This window comes from Anabrus simplex, chromosome 9 (assembly GCF_040414725.1).
Source record: "Anabrus simplex isolate iqAnaSimp1 chromosome 9, ASM4041472v1, whole genome shotgun sequence".
NCBI classification, from domain to species: Eukaryota; Metazoa; Arthropoda; class Insecta; order Orthoptera; family Tettigoniidae; genus Anabrus; species Anabrus simplex.
In genome coordinates this window covers 15,632,122-15,649,068 of record NC_090273.1, presented here as the reverse complement: position 1 = coordinate 15,649,068, position 16,947 = coordinate 15,632,122, and the positions used below count along the sequence as shown (strand labels likewise).

The following is a 16,947-nucleotide window of genomic DNA, read 5'->3' as shown; positions in this document are numbered from 1 at the left end:
TAGACTGTGTTTATCGAATCAAAACTAGGCCTGGATTACGATCTACAGGAACCGCCATCTTGCCAAAGACATTCTATACGCAGTTACAAATTGTAACATAACAAGCATGCCAAGAGTCGATATTGCAGGTACCGACGCGCCATGCGGAGGCTGCGAAAAGCTTGTAACGGAAGCTGATGCAGCAATTGAATGTGAAGGAATGTGTAAGAGGTGGTATCACAAAGATTGTGCGGCAGTCAGTGCAGGGGACTTTGCCACGCTAAAGAAGCTTAGCTGCTCACTTATGTGGCTATGCACGGAATGTAAAGCTGACTTTGCAATGCTTAAAAATGACGAAGAAGAGTTAAAAGCAATATGGGAGGAGATTAGAAACCTAAAAATTATAATAAAGCAGACTGCCGTAGAGGAAATAAGACAAGCTCTATCACAGTCAGAACGAGAATTAATGACAAAGGATACGAGGCCCTAAGAAATGAGAAAGCTGGAGAGATAGAAGGAAAGCAAAGAACGGAACCTGACCCGCCGAGAAAACCAATAAGAGCCCAAACAACCAGTACAATTGTGTCATTACCCGAAGAGACGAGAAAACAGCAAAGAGATTCCCAAGAAATCAGGGTTGCGATATTTGATACCTCGAGAGTGGTCAACGGCGTGTCGGAAGAAAATGAAGAAATAACCTGAACGGAGGCTGTTCAGTATAAACGTTCTTGCAGGCTGAGTGTTGGTGTCAGGGGATCAAAACAAACTGTTGATAGCAGACTTAAGGCTGTCCCAAGGACTGCCTGGTTATATGTTGGTAGTGTCCATTAAATGAAAGAAACAGACGATCTAATAAAATACTTGAAAGATAATGGAATTACTGGAGACATATTGTGCGAACAACTCCCTACCAAGGGAATAAAAAAGGCGTTTAAGGTAGGAATGTATTTTTACCACCTTCACATGGTGAAATTCCCAGAGTTCTGGCCTCAAGATGTTTTTGTAAGGCGGGTATGCCTTTTGTCCCCAACAACAAAGAGGAAACTCCTTTCCACCCAGTGTTCGAAAGTGAACAAAGTCTGATTGTAAAGAAAGACTTTATCGTGCAGGAAATTAAACTGCTATCTTGGAATGTAGGAGGGCTCTTCAGTATACCAACTACAGTTCAGAATATGTTACAGGTCTACGATATCGCAGTTTTAGCAGAAACTTTCTTAACTTTGGAATGGAACATCAGTAGCCATTATTCAATTCATGTCTTGGTGGATAAAGGTCCAACTGGCAGGCCAAAAGGGGGGATCACCTGCTTTTTCAAAGAGAATTTCGCACCATTCACTATACAACATAATTCAAAGAACACGTTAGTAATACGAACAAGGCAGTGCGTACTTGTATGTGTTTATTTTCAACCAGAGTTTACATCCACAGATATTATAGAAGAAATAGGTAACTGCTTGAATATTGTAACTAAGGATGATCCCATCATCCTAGCGGGTGATCTCAATTGTCATGTAGATACAGAATTATAGAAATCAAAAGAAGTTTTGAGCTATCTAGAAGAAGAGGGTCTAATACTAATCAACAAGAAGGAACAGCCAACATAGATTTGCTATAATGGCAGGAGTACAATTGATCTTGTATTCATAAATTCCAGTATAACCTCTAAATGTCAAAGTGTTATCATGGAAGCTCAGAAGAAGCATCTGCCCATGAAAACAACGCTGCAAATAAACAGTATGAATCACAATAAGAAGTTACAGTCTTTAAAATTGAGAAGAACATTGGACTTAACAGTACTAGAGGAATCAGACAACAAAGCAATAATTGATACACTACACAAAGGTACTCTGAACCAGGCTGCTTTAAAACTGGATGAAATTCATAAGAAGGCAATACCTCCTACAGTAATTAACAATAGAAAAGCAAAGCCATGGTTTACAGATGCCTGCTACAAGGCAAGAAAAACAGCTTTGTCAGCCTTGCATGCAGCAAAATTGCAGCGCACGAAAGAATGGCTGGAGTACTACGCTAATTTAAGAAGAGAATATAAAGCCATAGCTAAACAAGCCCATCAGACGTTTTTGGAAAAAGAAGAAAAACGTTTAATTGAAGAGGCTACTCAGGACCCTTACAAAGCTTTGCGTCCTAAACAGCCAAAGATTTCTTGTAACATACCAATGGATGTTTGGGAAGCGCACCTTCGTGCAATTCTTCAGAAGAGAGACACGCCCAATCAATTTTCATGTCGACCCAACAGTTATCCCAGATGACTCAGAGATTTACATTTGAAAAAATAGAAGAAACTGTGAAAAGCCTAAAAAATGGGGAAGCATGTGGTCCAGATAACATTTATAATGAACATTTGAAAGGGATATTCCCATTGTTAAAAGAAGCGTTTTGCCAGTTATTGAATGAATGTTTACAACAAGGTAGGATACCAGACTGTTGGGCCTCGCCCACAATAAAAATTATGTGTAAGGGCAAAGGTGATACAGCAGACCCTAATTCGTACAGAGGAATTGCTCTGGAATGCACACTCTTGAAGACACTGACACCGCTAGTATTTAAGAACCAATATTAATAGACAAGCTCCCAGACTCCCAGTTTAGCTTCAGAAGAAGATGATCAACTATTCAAGCAATCGATTGTCTACAACAGTATATTAATGAAGCTCTTGCAAATCCAAAGGGAAAACTTTATGCAATCTTTATTGATTATTCTAAGGCTTTTGATACGATCAATAGAGTTATCCTAATAGAGAAGTTGCGAAAGATCATCGGGCCTAGTTGTTATCTACTTCCAATCATTAAGAATCTCCTTACAGACAACTGGGTAGAGATTAGTGATGGCATCATCAAGTCATATCCGATACTTCAAACCATCGGCGTCCTTCAAGGTGACCCCCTAAGCCCATTGCTTTTCATTGCTGCCTCAGCTGACATTGTTCAAAGAGTAGATTCAGAAAATGTCATTCTCATTATGCAGATGACATGGTTCCGACGTCAACTTCTCAGTTGGATTTGTGGACTACTTTTAATGACGTTACGAAATGGGCAGAAGAGAACCAGCTGAGGTTAAATGAAAATAAGACTGTCTCTTTAACCTTCAGAAAAGGAGGAAAACGAGGAACATTCTTAATCAATGACCAGCAACTGAAGTCAGTCACAAATTTTAAGTACCTAGGAGTCACTTTTCAATCCCCGGAGAACGTGTTCTCTTTACATGTAAAAGAGCGACTAAATGCTGCCATAAAATCAATTAACGACATCAGATCTTTGAGCCATCTGTCACTTTCATGTGCCATGGAGTTATTTCATCTTAAGGTTAGTCCTGTAGCCTCCTATGGATTGGAAAATATATGGATATATCTTGGAAAGAGGCAGCCTATGGTGGGACTTTTACCAATGTGACGCGATGATCAACCGCAACTGGACTCAGGGAGGCTATGAGTTGAGACACGTTGTGACCAGACTCTCAGTCCATGGGTTTCACCAACGTCTGTGTATTAAAGTGAGTTTCCATGAGCCAAGTCCGGACTGCAGATGCAAAAGATGCGGCGAACTTTGTGAACGCTATCACATACTTTTTAAGTGTAACTGAGAATGGAATCCTTAACAAAATTCTGTACAGACAATTGTTCATAAGAATTTTGTTCATGCACATTTGTGTACAATAAAACATTTATTATTATTTATTAAAAGAGGAGCATCAAGGAAGAAAAAGAGAAATGTTGGGGAGAGTTTACCAACAAAATTAAGCAAGAAAGTTGAGGAAATCAGAAACTATTATACAGAGTAATAAAATTGAAAAGAATAAATCAAGAAAAAATGAAGGCATTAGAGAGAGAAGATGGATCCATAGTACATGACGAAAAGGACCTTCAGAAGGTGATGGCAAAGTATTTTGAAAAACTTTATGATGAGGATGACTGCTCGGAGGAAGAAGGAAATAAGAAAATGGAAATAATAGATGGAGAAAAAGAAGAGAACCCGATAACATGGTTGGAACTTGAAAGGGCAGTGAAAGCAATGACCAAAGGTAAAGCAAGTAGAAAAGACTAATTCAATGCTGATATGATTGAGGCAGCAGGAAACATTGGACTACAGTGGCTATACATAGCCCTCAATGCCATATGGAAGGATGCCTGAAGATTGGCAACAAGGAAGCATTGTACCACTGTTCAAAAAAGTAAACACGAAGAAATGTGAAAATTATAGAGGTATAGCCCTATTATCACATGGGCTAAAAATAATGGAGAAAGTCATAGACAAAAGACTGAGGGATATAATAGAAACACAGTTAGAGGAAAAACAATATGGCTTTAGACTGAATAGATCAACAATAGACTTGATATTTACAGTGTGAACGATAATGGAAAAACATCTGAAAGGAACAAGGAAATCATCTTCGTATTTTTGGATTTGGAAAAAGCTTATGATACAGTTAAGAGAAAACGTGTATGGGAATGCCTACTGAAAAGGTATGTACCAAAATCATTAATTAACAAGATGAAAATGTTGTATCATGAGAGTAAAAGCAGTGTACAAGTGGGGAGTGGTGACAAACATTTTATAAAAAAAAAAAAAAATCTCAAGCAAGGAAGTGTACTGTCACCATTGTTGTTTATTATATTGATGAATGAAATCATAAAACATGTAAAACAGAGTATCAGTAGTGATGAAGTGAATGCTTTGGTATTTGCAGATGATGTGGTGATTTGAGGAAAGGGAGAAAAGGATGTACAAAGGAGACTGGACATTTGGAATGAAAATCTGAAGGAGTTTGGAGTGATAATTAGTAAAAAGAAAACTGTAGTCATGCACTGTGAAAAAGAGAGAGAAAAAGAAGCCAAGTGAACATAGACGCAGAACAGTTAGAGAATGTAGAACAATTTACATATCTGGGTAGCATTATTAATGGAAGTAATGAAATCAACCCTGAAATTAATAACAGACTAAGTAATGGTACAATATTTTATCATCAAGTAAGAGAGCTTTTATGGGATGACAAAGTACCCAAGAGAACAAAATTAACATTATATAAACAGTATTTCATACCAATTGTAAGATACGGACTAGAAACGCTGGTAACTAATAAGAGACAAGATAGTAAGATCCAAGCAGTAGAAATGAAATTTTAAAGAACATCTTATAAAAAGACAAGAAGAGATAGAATTCAAAATATTAAAATCAGGTAAGAGCTATAGAACCGTTAGTACAGAAAATACAGAAAGCAAGACTGAGATGGTTCGAACATGTAAAAGGAATGGGAAAGGAATTGGGTAGCAAGAAGGGAATTGGAAAGAGAAGTTAAGGGAAAGAGACCAGTTGGAAGACCGAGAAGGTAGATGGATCAGATTTGGAAGGACATTAGAGAAGCTGGATTGGATGTGGCAGAAGTAATGGAGCAGGAAAAGTGGAAGGACAGAAAGAAGTGGAGGAGGCTTGTTAACCACATCTGGGCGAGTGGAGTGGGACATTGATGATGATGTATAGGTTATAATTTTATTTGCTACAGATGAAATAGTGGTCAGTATTGTAACTCTTGTGTTTTAGATTTCATGAAGTCAAACTCTGCTGTGTTGCTGTTCTTGTGCATGTACTGTAATTATCGACTACAATATCTAGTTTGGCTGCAAATAACCTCATGTTTTTTGTTGTTTTTTTTTTTTTAAAGAAGGGAGCCATACTTTCCAGTGTTGGCTCAGTTAAATGTAACTTAAAACCTTTTCAGTCTGTTGAACACACAAGTTAAATACCAAATATTACACTATAACATACCTGTAAAAACAAACCACATTATTAAGCAAGGAATAAATAATGTATATTTTTAATGTGGGGTTTTTGAGGTTGATTTTGTCAACTAGTTCTTTAGTGTTTCTAATAGATTTGTTGGCTAGAAAATGGTAATTTATTTTTATTTATTGTAATTTGTCTTGACTTAACTTTATGACTTTGACTGATGATGGTCTCTAGCAAGACCGAAACTAGTTTCAAATATATTATGTAACTTCTTTAGGTTACAATAAGTGAGTATGTTTTACATTATACCTTTTAAGAAACAAATAAATACGTAAATAAGTAAATTATAAATACTCTAAATAAACGTCCAACCGGTGCAAAATCTGTACTTAACATCTCTTCTATATGTACTGAACATGAGCTAATAAGTTGAAAGTTAATTTAGAGTACAATCTGGTCGTGAAAATGAAGCATTCATTGAATTATAAATACTTTAGCCGAGCAAGGTGTGTGCCATTTCCTGTTTATTAAAAACAACTTTTATCTGCATCATTCACCAGAACACCTGGTGGTTGTCTTGACCACGCTCTCTCTTGCCAGGGATATTTCCTGTTATGAGCTTCTCTAGGCTCTCCACTCTGTCGGACTATGGGGCCGAAGAACTGGAGAATCCATTTGTGTTTTACTGACATCCTGGCTTTGAAGTTAAGCTCCTCCAGAATATAATTATTGTGCAGAATGCTCTCCAGGATATACAAAGCGTGGAATTGTGCTTTTGTATAATTAAGGAGTATTTTGAGCATGTGGCTGAAGTTGCTCATGCCCAGCGCAAATTCAGAAAAACTGTCGGTAAAATGCACGGACCAATGTTGTAAAATCCTCAAAGATCTTGAAAATGAACTATACAGTAAAGAATATAAAGTTTATTGTCAGTAATGCATGCTACAATATGTATTTTCGAACAGTAGAATCACTTTAGGAAGTATATAACCTTTAAGTTCTCTAGTCTGTCGAATCTAATCCAAGATGAATAATAAATTGTAAAAAATAATTAATCAGAAGCTTTCTTTTAATTAAAATATTTTCTTTTTCTGGTATTTCCTTTTATTTATTAATCTTGCATACTTTCGACAGACTGTAAAACTTACAAGGATATTATTATATATTAAGTTGAAACTAGAGGGGAAAAAATGACTTCCGTTTTAACAAACGTAAGGGAGTGTTTTAAGATATCGCACATGCTTTTTATACAGCTGATTCAGCTCACTTGTGTATGGGTAAGGAAGTGAGACACAGTGACGAAGCAAATTCTGTTTATGTATAACTTATCAAAAGACCAATGAAATGTTCAAACACAAAATATATAGTCCACTTTGAGGAAGGTACTAACTGATAACTATACTAAAAGAAATAGATATAAAGAATATTACAGACCAGATGCTATACTATATAGCTGTTTTTGAGCTGCTATATCAAGCAATAAGATAAATACTATAAATGTTGCTTTGCTGGGGTACTTTCCTAAAGATGCCCAGCAGAATAGGAACAGAAGCAGTGTTTTTACATTGACTTTAAAATGTGAAGGAAACAGAGAAGGCAGTGTAATTTGGGTGTAGTTAATTGGGTTTAAGGGCATGTATATATTGTGTTGAAGTAGATTTACGTCAGTTTGCTATTCACCAATTCTATACATTTAAGTGCATTTTTAAGTACCAAATTTTTCCAAAGAAAAAACAGCATTATTTTGAAAACATTTCACTTTTCCAGATTATCACCACCATTATTAAGGCACTTGTCATACTGGGGCACCAATTTTTGTATGCCTTTGTCGTAGAACTCTTGCCACCTGGGATAAAAGCCACCCAAACCAGTGAGTGACAAAATTGTGTCCCAGCTATCCTTATGAACTTAAGCTTCAACTATGCACACCAAATCATCCGGCCGCTCTGCTGGGTGTCATGGGCACATGTTGACAGCCCTCATTGAACATTCAAACCCATTTCCCCGCCATTCCATCCATCATTGCAATTTCACTCTACACCTCGTACACTTGGCATTGAATGTCAGCTGGTTTAATGTTTTATGCATTCAAGAAACAAACCATAGACCATGTCTCACAGTTGGCGGATTGATCTGTTGTCTCAAATATTTTTAACACCCACTACAAGATTGTCACACTATGTGAATGGCTCAAATGTTACATGTGTGAATGTCTCCAACATTGCATGTAACATGCCAACAGATAAAGGAAGCCATTCCGCAATCACAGCGTTGCACCGGAAATAGACGGAAATGGTACTTACTAAAAGACACACCTCGCATAATAATCAAACAATTCCTGCTTAATGGTTAGTAGGATCTAAGAAAAGAAAATATAAAAATCAAGTCATGTACTTCTTATTAATAAGATCCTTGTAGTCATTGCCTTTAATGTGCTACAGTCATGTGACACTTCCCCTATTAAAATTTCCATATTTCGATCACAAAATAAACTGGAAGCAGTGATATGTTATGGTTGAATTCACATTCTTGTAAAAAAACTAGCCAGCAGTCAAATGTATGTTTTATAGCTATATATTTTTACAATTTGTGGTCTCACATATATTTATATTCTGTACAAAATATAGCTGTTTATCTTTATAATTCAGCCACATAGTAGATATTGTGCCTGGTGTGTGGCAGCCTTGGGAACCAAAAGAAACAAGGCTACAGACGTGCATCACAGTGCTCTTCTAGCACTGAGAAACACACTTTTGGTTGCTTTCATACCTAAGCTGTACTCCTCAACTCATTCTTTACCATTTCACAAATGCTGTTCATAAATACGAGGCTTTAATGGAAGGTCTCTGAATTCAAATTTTCACGTTTATTTAACTTGGAACTGTTCATTATCGAGTAGTTTGCTACTAGTCTTCTGAGTTTGTGAGAATTTTTTTTACACTTGGCATATTGCTGCTATCAAAAATTGGTCAGTTTTGCAACATTTCTCTCTCTTAAGTGGAAAGAAAATTGTATCCGTTTTTAAAAACTGCTAAGTTATACTATCACCACTGTTTGCAATCCTATTTGTTTCTTTTTTAATTGTTGTTGTAAGATTGAAATCTGTTTTTTAATATCTTGCATTTATAGCAACAGTTGTGGTTTTAATATCTTATTGACTAAAGATTTTGTAATAATGTAATTTTGTTAGTAATTCTGATTTCCATTCTTTATTATAAAAATAAATAGCTGAGTTTAAAAAATAAAGAAGTAAAATGTTCTCTTTTGTTTCATTTTTTCCTTCTTGTAGGGTGGTCCATTGGAGAAAGTAAGGATTCCTAGAGATAGGGATGGCAGGCAACGGGCATTTGGATTCATTACCTATAAACATGAGTGTTCTGTACCATATGCACTGAAGGTATTTGAAGGTACTCAGCTTTTTAATAGGGAAATAAACTTGAAACAGAGGAATGGGGTGCAAACAGACTCTCTGTTTCCGTCCCCTCAGTTGGGGCCGAGGGCTAATCCACAACATGTAGATCGGCAGAGAACGCAGTCTGTACCTGCAAACTTCAATTCAGTGTCATCAGCTAGTGAGAGCTTTGAGAAGTTGTTCCAGCATGGACAGAATTTATTCCAGCCTCCAGGTTGGCAACGGTCCCCTATGATAGGTTTAGTATCACCATATGCTAGTCAGATGAGTAGTTCACTTTACTTGGGTGGAATCAACTCCCTTTCAAAAAATAGCTTACAAGGCAACTGGTCGAACAGGAACCATCCATATCTGCATGGTGGTGGCAGTGGACAGAAGTGGAGTGGTGGTGGCAGAGACTCGGATCACAATAATCATCGTCGAAGAGATGAGAGAGGTAACAAGAACAACAATAACAACAGGAGTGGAAAGCGCAGGTGAAAGAAGATGAAAGCAATAAAAACTGACCAAGACAAAACGTATGGTACAAATTTTTTATTGGTGTTGATAAAGTTTGTTCATACTCTTATAAGTTTTAAAAAAAGTGATTTATTGACTTGAAACTAAATAGGACAGCAAAGGACAAATCATCTCTATTTATTTCATAGTTTCTATCAGTGTTTTTCTGATTTCACAAAACCATTAAGTTGTGAGGCGCAATAAACAAATTTTTCAACAAAGATGTTCCAGCAAGGAGGACTGCTAAGTTGAAAATTTATAGCTTTTTCTTTCAGGAAAGAAAAATTATCTTGCATAATATGCAACTGTGCAGCCATCATCCATAGCTTTTTGAAACATTTTCAGAGGAATGTTTTCAGTGTGCAGGAACTTTTGAAGTACAAGATTTTTAAAGGTATCTTTCTAGTACTCTTCTATTTAAATTGTGAATTAAAATTCATTTGTATATACATTGCTGGGATGGAATAGGTATTAAAACTAGCAGAACTTTGATCATTTAGAAGAAATGTGCATGGGATGTTGGATGTGATTATTTGATTGCAATATTCTTTGAATGACATCTTTTACTACATTCAGAGTTCTAAAAGAATTGGTGGTTTCTTGACAGTTTTCTGTTGTTCAAAACCAATGTGGACCCTTCTTTCTCCTGAAAATTACATAATTCATTTCTAAAATTATTTATTTATGTATCTTGGTAGTCCTTCATTGGAATTATTATTCCTCAACTTTAAATATAAATAATTGTTCTCTTAAAATTTCGTTTCAAGGTGTTAAGCTTTCTTCTGAGTATATTTAATGATTCAAATTTGTCCTTCAAGTACAAAATTTTTAAAGAAAAAGTGCCACTTTTGTCAGGTATTATAGTTGAAAAAAATCCATACATTTCTATTTGTAATGTAGCTTCCATTTATCTTTGTCTGTAAAAGAATGGTCTTTAACTTTTTTTGGACATAAAATACTAGCATTGTACAAATATACTCAGAATTTGAAATATGAAGAAATTTAGAGAATCAATTGCATGAATTTAGTAACCTTTAGCTGCACATCTGAATTACAGTAAATCCTCTTTACCATTAAAATTATTTCTTATTGTAGTACAAATGATATATAGGTTAACCAACATGTTCTATCCAAATATTGCAGTCCATAATTAGATTTACAAACAGCACTCAAAGAACAAGCATCTTTCCTAGCACCAGCGTAGAGCAATGGTTGGTCACTTCAAGTTCTGCATCATATGTTGAGTGCTTCAATGAGGAATTTGAAATATTCAACATATCGTTCTTTTGGTCATGTTTTCCAGTGTTATTTTGTGTATGTTTATCTCAGTCCTGATTCATTTTTGTATTTCTTTTTAGTTTTACTGCAGGCTACTATAGCTTTTTCTACCATCTTGCTAAATAGCAAAAACTCATAATAAACTATTCGTGGGTAAAAGAACCTAATCTTTAACTTAGCATGTAAATTTTAGGACCATAGTCTTTTAAATTACTAAATGTTTAAATTTTCCAATATTTTTGATATTGCTGTTGTGTGTATATCTTGAAATTGTGGTGGTTTATCAAAATTGTTGCAAAGGTTCAGAATGTAGATGAATGCCTTCATCATAAATTTATTGCTGATGCCTTGAAGAGACAATGCAGTACCTTTTGTGGATGGTGATTCTGGAGGTACCATAAAACATTAGAAATTGAGAAGTACTTCCATTATCCTGCAAGACTGCTAGAAAAGCAGCTTTTCCATAAATAAAACTACATAAGTAATTTTTGCTGTTCCAGTGGGTTGATGGATTTTTTTTTAGCAAATTCTTGGTACATGCTATCATTGTTGCTCTCATCATTAATACCATTTTAGAATACTGATATTCAATATGCTGTGCTCAAAAGGTATTAACTAATAATGAAATCATGCCAGATTTATTTTAATCATATAATTTTACCTCACTCATACCATGAGAATGAGGATTGCTAATTCATGCAGGATGTTTCAAGTGCCAGCAATCATTGACTCTTTATAACATTGATGTTGAATAATGGCAGTAAGAGAACCCATTGTTCAATGTGAAATGCATACACATTATTACTATGATTAGTTGGTATTCTGAGTCGGCAAGTAATTTCCATAAATTTAACTGAAGTTCGCAATTTTAAAAGTTTCTATTTAACTAAATGGTAATCAGCAGACTAACCTGGGTGAAAAGTTTGACAGCCTCGACAGTCACAAGACCCCATCAAGCAGCAAATGTTTTAGTTGTATTCCAGATGGATCGAAAACATTCAGATGCCCCAGAATTGTATTAACTTTCCCATAGTCATATTTTGTAAGATAATTTTATATTTAAACAGTAAACAAATCTGCCGTACAAAAACAGATATATGGGTAAACTGGAATTCTGTCAGTTTCCCCGGTTTTTGTGCTGTAACATTTTTCCCCTTGAGTACTTCATTGAAATTTCAACAGATGAGGTGAATCATTAATACCATTTTAGAATACTAATATTCAATATGTTGTGCTCAAAAGGTATTATTTAAAAATAAAATTGTGCCAGATTTATTTTAAGATACTTATTATGGATAATATTTGGTCACATTTATTTTAACCATATAATTTTACCTCCACCATACCATGAGAATGAGGATTTACTGTGATTTGTTGTCAACTGTATTCTAGCAGGTCATATTGGTCCATTACATTTAATTAATATTAACTTCAAATATAGTGTTGTAGCTTGAAGCACGGACATGCAAATAATTGATCATGCTAAAAAAAATATATTGAACATATTTTTAATACAACATTGCAACATCATGAGAATTATTTAGTTATGTTTCCATAGGTAAATCCTTTCCTTACACATGTCTGAAAATATATTTTGTGATCACACTACCACAGGAATTATAAAAATAAAAAATTTTTAATAGCATCAGTCCCTGTGTTATTATAGCAAGAAGTATTGAGAAAGTTGTTTATTTGTTACTTTTTATAGTTTTTATATCGTGGCTCTTAAAATACATTTTTTCTAATCTCTGGAGACAAAATGTTTTATTAAAATAATGAAGATGGCATGGTGGGTTTCCAATATTTCTTTAAATTTAACAGAGGTAACTTTATTTCTGAACAACAATTATCATTAATTAGCTGAAGGATTACTTTGAACAATTATTGACAATCAAAATCAGTACAAACTGAAGTTAAAAAAAACAACTATAGTTCGAGTCAAATGGGAAGCGTTTTGGCCTCGAGAGGCTGCTCGGAATAAACCAACCAAGGAGCCACTATGTTGTCGTGTTATGTTAATGCATTGCACTCGTTAGAAAATTTCACTGCATCACTGTTTTATTAAAATAATGAAGGTGGAATGGTGTTTGTGTCAGGCCAAAATATTTTTAAATCATAAAAATGAAATGCAATGGAAACGCCTTCCCATTTGAGATGGACTGTAGTGATACATAATAAAGGAGGCTTTCTTAAAATCGTAAGGTTGTAGTGGTGTACTTTCCCTTCTTTCTTCATACTGAACTCCTATGAAATACATACAAAACGTTGATAGTTACCTTGATCATTACATCATTTTTCATCTTAAATATAACATCTAGGTCGAAGTGTTTGTTGGCAATTTTTGTAAAGAGCAATGTAAAACCGTAAGACATTCGTTTTACATAACTTGGAGGTGATTTCACAACTTTTTCATTTCTCATAACTAATTCATCTTCAAGCCCATGAACTAAATCTGTGAAGTGGCAACAGGGTAAAACTCCGTCTGCGCAGGCGGCTTCATAGATGACCGGTCCAATGAGTAGTCGGCACAAAAGGAATATAGCGGGAGAGGGAACATAACACGTTGGTGCTACACATTAGGCTGTTAGTCTTGAAACAAAGAACATATCAAAATGCGAAAATGAAACATGTTTCATCTGAAAATAAAAAGCTGGATATTATTGTCTTTAAATAATGTTAGTCTAAGAGAAGTCAGGTGCGTCATACCTGAATTTTGGTATGAATTATGCAGATCTGCATCATGCACGAGATGGTATGTGGGACCGTCAGAGAGGACTTGACTTGTCTACTTCCTTCTTGAGATCAGTAGGGAGAAAGTAACGAGAGCATGCACTGTCAGTCTTCGCCCTCTCCCGAGTGTTTTCTGGTGTGACAATACTTCACAGATTCCGTGTAAGGAGTTAGGTAAAGGTTACTTTTCATTTTCTCTGAAGGTTACGCGCCAGTGCATATAACTTGCTTAAATCAGCTCTCCTGTTGTTCAGAAGCAGTTTTCTATTTAACACATTAAAGGAATTGCTTATGAAGCAGAAGGAATATTTTGAAAATCTTCTGTGTGAAAGGAAATATTTTCCCATACAAGAGTTGACCAGGAAGGTTAGATAGGAAAGATTTTTTTAAAATACTGGGAGGATGGCACAAGGAGAACCATGCCAGGTTCATCCAGGAGTCCATGGTCGCGAGCCCATGCTCTGAAATCTAGAATTGGCAGGGGATACTCCTGTTAGTTGCCTCTTAACGTGGATAGAAGATTTATAAATGTATTCTACCCCTCAGAAGAAAACCATTGCAAGAGACCTTGGATTGCAGTACTCACCAAAAGAAGTAGTAGAGTAAGAGAAACTGCTTTCCACAACACTGACTGAAGAGTGTAGGCACTTTTCAGCTTAATAGTTGTGTGTTGATATTGTGGAATAGTGATTGATACAAACCAAAAAGCAGTAGTAGTGCAATACGAAGTAAATGTAATTATGTGAATTGTATTTGTTAAATAAATGCTTAGGTTTGATGTCTAAAATGCAGTATACTTAAAAAGTACCTGTCCTATTATTTGAAAAATTTGTAACTATATGAATGTATTCTCATTTCTTCAGTTTAGATAAATTGAAAACTATTGATTTACATTTGAAAGGAACTTCAAGGTATTAAAATTGACTCTGTGTATGGGGAGGAGTGAGAAATGGATCTTAGATTGGGTCCCTTTAAATATCGTACCTATTTTTCTCCCAAGAATTGTACAGAAAGGAATGATGGAAGTATGTTACCTGAAAGAATGGACTGAGAAAAATGCCTTTTGCAAACAGAAGACATTTCTTCAGGATGTGCTAAAGAGTTGCATGGTTCAACTTGGCCAGATGGTTCTTGAATTACTTATGGTTAAACAGAAACAAAAATGTTATGCAGTTGATTTGATTTGAGATAGTCTGAGGTTTCCGGTATTATTCCAGGAACGAGAAAATTCCAACGTCTCTTCTTCCTCTTACCAACACAGTGTGTGTGTCCCCATATCCAGCAATGATGTGAACATGAATGTTCTCCTATTAATCTGATTTTTATACCTACAAGAGCTTTACTGAGTCTCCTGTTACATTGATTTTTTTAACCTGCAGCTGTGGTTTATGTAAACTCCTGGTTTTTTAAAGGAAGACACATTGTAACCACCACGGATAGTAATGATGCAGCACTGTTTAACTGATGCTGTGATGTAATAATTTCCTGCTATATGGGCCTACTACTCGCATTATTATTACTACCTGTACCACCACTCCCCTCTCTCTTTGGAGAGAAACTGCAAAGTTGTGGTTACTGAATAAGTTGAGTCTCAGACAAGAGCCCTGCGAGCCTGTATGTGAATTGTGTGAAATTCTCTGCTCTGAAGCCATTTCACCTGGTATAAGGGCAATATGGTTCTTGTTTTCAGCAAGTCTGATAAGTATAGGATTATAGAGTCCATGCCAATCTCAGGGATTCTATAGCCAAGATATTCTCCTTCCTTCAGGGCCTGTACTACGACAGCCAGATAAAAGTGCGGTATAAATTTATTTGGCAGTTTGGACATTTATCTGGAAGTTCGGTTGAAACCGCGTACTACAACTTTCGTTTATGTGCAATCTGGGAAAATATTCTCGAGTATAGCTATGCCGAAGTTGGAGAGGCTGTTAACGCTCTTATCTGGGACTTGGCTCTTATCGGGGACGCTACTCTAAAGAATCAAGATGGCTACTCATGAAGATGAATCTACATCTGCATGATGCTGTGCGAAATTAAGTTGTTACAATATAATTTATGTATATATTTATAAAGTATGTCATGCTTCCTGTCCAGCTATCACAGAATTCTTAAATATTTCCCAAGCTAGTAAGTTGTTGCTATTGAGTATATGAGTAGTACACAAGCAGTCAACCGCAAGCTTCATGGGTAGCCGTGGTCGTTAGGGCATCAAAGTTTGCTGTTAAGCAGTTTTTCGTGCGTTCAAGTCCCAATAGTCTAACATTTTTTTACCTTGTAAATGGTAGTCGGTAGGGTACTAGAGGTGATAGTACACATTTCCTAATCATTAGAATGTGTGTCAAAAGCGTGGGTTCTATTCCAAATCTATCCGCGACGCACATATGGAGTAAAGGTATACGACGTTGTTCATGGCGATTCGTCCGTCGAATTAGGATGTTAAGGAGGCTATATTTCTTTTACTTCATAACAACTTGCTACAAAAGTATTTACGCTAAAGTGAGATAAATGCTTGCTAGTTACTATTCTCACATTGTATTGAAAAGAAAGAAACTAAGTACTTATTCAATGAGCAAACAATAAATTGAATTAATAATAAAATTAATGATCCCACGCTGCATCGGTGGCATTAATTACGAATATAAACTTTACTTTCGTCGTAACGCAAAACTCGTAAATAGTACTAGACAAAAAAAATACATAACCTGAATCTGAACTTTTGCGTCCAGGTTACATTTTCAGTCTTTTTATTTTCTATAACAGTTTCAGTTTCGTTATACAGTTAATTAATTTTAACATTTCTTCGTATGTGTATATTTCAGTCCTAATTCTGTTTTCGACCTGGACTTCCACATTATAGCTTAAGAGTCTGATATTGGATTCTAGTAGTACAATTTCAAAAGGAATAGAGCTAAACAAACGAAAACACCATGGAACACGTATACCTCCGCGCTAAATTTCACTATATTTTCAGTAACCTTACCAACCCAATAAAAATGTTGCTACATCTTCCGCATTACAATCCCGCCGTTAAACTCCGTTGGTAGTACGCAAGAAAATATTTAACTTCTAGTTTGCAAAACTGCAGCCTACGTATCTGGCTGTTTATCTGACAGTCGTAGTACAGGCCCTTAGTCTTGTAAAATAAGCTGAAGGAGTCCGTACTGATAATTTTGAATGATGTGGCCAAAGTACTCTTAAGTTTCTTTTTGATACTGTGCATGACCTCTAACCCTTCGTTCAGCTGTTGGAGTACTTATGTGTTACATACTTTATCAACCCATGATATTCGGAGGATTGAGAATTCATTCT

The 16,947-nt window shown here is 35.7% G+C and overlaps 2 protein-coding genes across 2 annotated transcripts in view; one reads left to right on the top strand and one right to left on the bottom strand.

The window, feature by feature from the left end:
• LOC136881128 (RNA-binding protein 7) overlaps positions 1-14,428 on the top strand; it is a 59,355-nt gene extending 44,927 nt beyond the window's left edge. The window contains exon 2 of the mRNA XM_067153790.2: positions 9,010-14,428. Within this exon, the coding sequence (XP_067009891.1) occupies positions 9,010-9,612 (603 nt within the window). The 3' untranslated portion in view covers positions 9,613-14,428. The remainder of the gene's footprint in view (positions 1-9,009) is intronic.
• LOC136881127 (transcription termination factor 4, mitochondrial) overlaps positions 1-16,947 on the bottom strand; it is a 132,752-nt gene that overhangs the window by 68,267 nt on the left and 47,538 nt on the right. The window lies entirely within an intron of this gene.